The sequence below is a fragment of the Nelumbo lutea genome, chromosome 1, assembly GCF_056320005.1.
Source record: "Nelumbo lutea isolate HS-2025 chromosome 1, American lotus-T2T, whole genome shotgun sequence".
Taxonomy (NCBI): domain Eukaryota; kingdom Viridiplantae; phylum Streptophyta; class Magnoliopsida; order Proteales; family Nelumbonaceae; genus Nelumbo; species Nelumbo lutea.
Genome location: NC_142684.1, coordinates 124657601 through 124661405, shown reverse-complemented (window position 1 = coordinate 124661405; position 3805 = coordinate 124657601). Strand labels below are relative to the sequence as shown.

The 3805-nt window shown below is 40.2% G+C and overlaps 1 protein-coding gene across 1 annotated transcript; it reads left to right on the top strand.

Annotated features, from left to right (window-relative positions):
* Positions 1 to 868: 868 nt before the first annotated feature.
* LOC148877332 (uncharacterized) lies at positions 869 to 2878 on the top strand. The gene has a single exon (XM_088952658.1). The coding sequence runs from the start codon at positions 1255 to 1257 to the stop codon at positions 2212 to 2214; it is 960 nt and encodes a 319-aa protein (XP_088808784.1). The 5' UTR covers positions 869 to 1254; the 3' UTR covers positions 2215 to 2878.
* Positions 2879 to 3805: the final 927 nt, after the last annotated feature.

Sequence of the window (3805 nt, the reverse complement as noted above, 5' to 3'; positions counted from 1 at the left end):
GGTAAATGGTGGAGCAGGAAGGACTAGCAGCACTTCTCCTTTGGCTAGTTGAATGCATCCAATATGGTAGCCTTTGTCTCCTCTGTTGGAATTTGGAAGCACACAGTGTCGGCCGTCTTGAGTCTTGACATTGCTAATCAACAGTGCCCAAAGAAGGTCATATGTTTGGATGTTTGCGACGCATCCATCAAGAATCCTGTTTGAAAGACAAACGAGAATCATCAATTAAGATCTATTTTATTATTAATAGTTTGATCTAATCACATAGTAACAGGGATGTGGGTCCTTAGCTATTGTTATTCTTATTCGCCACATGCATATATCATGCATCATGTATTTGAAAAAAAGAACCACCAAATCACATTGTAAGCCCTTTGACAAGTTGTATACACATCCTTCTTTGAAAATAGAAAAAAAAAAAAGACGTATTTAACAATTAACGATTAACAATTTAACACACACCCTTTTTCAAAAAAAAAAAACAATTTACACACACCGAGACCTCGCCATTCATTGATAGAAAAATTAAAAAAAAAATAAAACGTCTTTCTTAACAGGCTGTGTACGTGACCAAACATTTGAAATTTTGAACTTGATCACGAAAAATAAAAGGAAAGAATGAAAACCGAACGCAAAGAATTTCAAAATATTGAAAGTACTTAAAAACTAAAAGGTAAACGAAAAATCCGTCATTCTCCCTTTTATTCAGGAAGTACGTCACTCATAATCTAATTGCAGAGTCCGGATCTCCTGTTCACACAAATTCTGCCCACGTTTATCTCAATCACATATGGAGAACATCTCAACCTCTGTATAGTATTATGCAGGGGGAGACATTTCCAACTCACGGGATAGTGTGTGGGCAGAGTTATCAGGGCAGGAGATCCAGAGACCTAATATCAGCAGGCTTGGCAGCGGCCAGCGGCAACTACCGTTTTTATTTCTGGGCTGATCGTCACTCCTATGGTTATTAGTAATAATCTAAATTTCTAATTCCACGAGTCACGACCTTCCAAACAAGACAAAAAGTAGAAATTTGGGTCGACTACAGTCTACAGCTACACAGCAGGTCTCCATCTTTCATTTTAAAAGCACCCCACAACCCACATCACTGGAGAGGTTCAAATTAATATGAAATATCTTCTCCTCTTTCTATAAATTCCAATCTTTCCTTACTTTATTTACATATTTACTGGAAGAGAAGGCAATTGGGTTTGTATTATTGTTGAGGGAACTCGGTCTTCAGTTGTAGATATGGGGAGAAATGGCAGTGACCTAAAATGGGGGGGTTTGAATTCCGACGAGGAAGCAGCAGAAGTTTTGTCACTCTGTGATCTACCGCGCATGGAAATCAAAGGAGAGAAGCATTCAAATCATGAGATTATAGCTCTTGATGAAACCGAAGAAGACTTCGAGTTCGGTTCATGGGCTGCTTCTCTTTCGACAGAATCAGAAATGTGTGCAGCCGACGACCTATTCTTTCGAGGCCAGATTCTTCCTTTACGACTCTCTGTCAGCTCCGACAGCGGATTGGCCGGATTTCGTCAAGATGCCCGGAAGATCAGTAGTTTCGATTCAATATCAGAGTCCTTGGAGCATAGTTCTTCGTCTAGCGTGAGCAGGAGCAATAGCTATACAAGTCACAACTTGTCGGGCGGCAGCTCAGTCACCGCCAGAAGATACAAGCCAAGGGTGCACAGCCATTTTCATACCCACCCAAGCCCAAAACCTCAAATTTGGTATTCTAGTTCTGGTGCTCGGTCTGTAAATATTGGTGGTCGGGACCGGAGATCGACCGTATGGAGGCTTTTCCGAGTGGGTGTAGTACGGGCACCGGAGATTGAGTTACAAGACCTCAAGCGTCGGAATAGAAACAAAAGCGATAACAGTTCAAGTAGTAATAGTACGAGGAGCAGTGGTAACAGGAGCGGAGACAGTCCTAATGAGGTCAGAGTAGAGAAAACAACGAGGCAGAGACAGAGATTTTGGGATGAATTGAGTAGCTGTAAGTGTTCAGTTAGTACAGTTGAGGTAGTTATGAGCAAGGCCAAGAGTAGCAGTGGGGAATTGAGTGTGAGCGAGAAAGAGATTATTGATACAACTCTTGTACATCGTCAGCCGCATCACAAGAAGAAGCAGGCCATTTCTCACCGTCGCACATTTGAGTGGCTGAAGGAACTCTCGATTGCAGAAGTGCCACCAGGGGGAGCGTAAGGCATAATGACAATTCTCTCGTGCTCATTTTCACTTTTGTCTTTTTATTTTTTCTTTTTCTATTCTGACTTGATTTAATCATCGGAAGAAAAGAAGGTCAAGCACTGTTATCAAGACTAGTGTACTACTTAAAAGTGTGTGCATATATTTGTAATGCCTCGTTGCTTTTCCAATTTAATGGATAAGTAATGTGGAGCGAGAGTGGACAAGTGGAGACTATCAGCAAATCAAAGGGACATCATCATGGATGCATGTGGTCCGTGACCGTGTTGAGGTGGGGTGGACTGCTGACGCCTGACGGTTCGTGATCAAAGCTGATGCTTTATGGGGTTTCGGTGGCTGCCAAAGACTCAGAAGGAAAACAGAGGACAGAGACACAGGAAAAGGGAAGGGAATGTAACAAAATGTTAAGAATAGAAAGGAAAATGATGGTAATCTTTGAAGAAATTATTTGATCATTTGTCTTTTATTATAGAGATTGATAGATAGGACTTGGGGACTTAGGAGGATGTTACACAGTTACAGTACTGTTTTTGCAGTCTCTGTTCTAAACCTTGCAAGGTAAGAATACAGATTCAGATACTGTTGTTGGTTTTCTGTATAATGTCAAATTTGTTAAAAGTATCTTGTACGAAATTGATTAACCCTATACTTATTGTTTAAATATTGTCTTAAACTATGTTTAAATATTTTATGATAATTGTCTAGAACCTCCTTTATCATTAATTTTCTATTTTATCACAGGCTATTCATATATGATCAGGTGACTGATACATTTTTTATAATTTCTAAAATGCCCTTTTATGATTCCACTCCATCTCAATCTCTGTCTCCCCGACTCTGTCTCTATCTCAGTCTCCATCTCCAACTCCAATTCCAACTCTGACTGCATATTCGTCTGTCTCTAACTCTGACTCTGACTCCGTCTCCGACTCTCCATCTCCCTCTTTCTATTTATCTTTCCTTCCATCTTTCTTCGATCCTCAACCAAATGTAAACCCTTCCTTGTTCTCAAACTTCTTTGCTGGCCAAATAGAACCGACTGTAGCCACCATTATTCAAAATCGTCATCAACTCACACATGGAAGTTCATTCCTCTCAAGCAATCCAAAACGAAGAGTGATCGAAATCCTTTAATTTGTTGCATCGTTTTAGGCTGAAATCTTGATAGGTAAGCTCCATTACTACTACATCTTCCATTTATCTCACCACAGTAGTCATTTATGTTTGTTTCGTTTAATAATCGGTCCGTAATTGGTTGTCTTTGCTAGTTGATGTTTAGAATGAGTATTTTGTCATGTTGATCAAATGGATGTACAAGTGGTGATTTGGAACGATTAGGTCAAGATTTCACTGGCATTAAAACAAAGAGTGAACAAGGAGGGGATGACGACAAAGATGCAAAATTTTTCTAAAACGGGGGCGTTAGAGAGAACCAACTAGTAACTACTACTGCAACGGATTTGGACAATTGTTGGAAAAAGGTTTAGGGGTTGGATACCAATGGACGCCTATGAAGCTACAAGGATTTCTTCCTAAGATGCCATGGGACTTCCCATTCAAGATCACGGAGAGAAGGAGATTATCCATT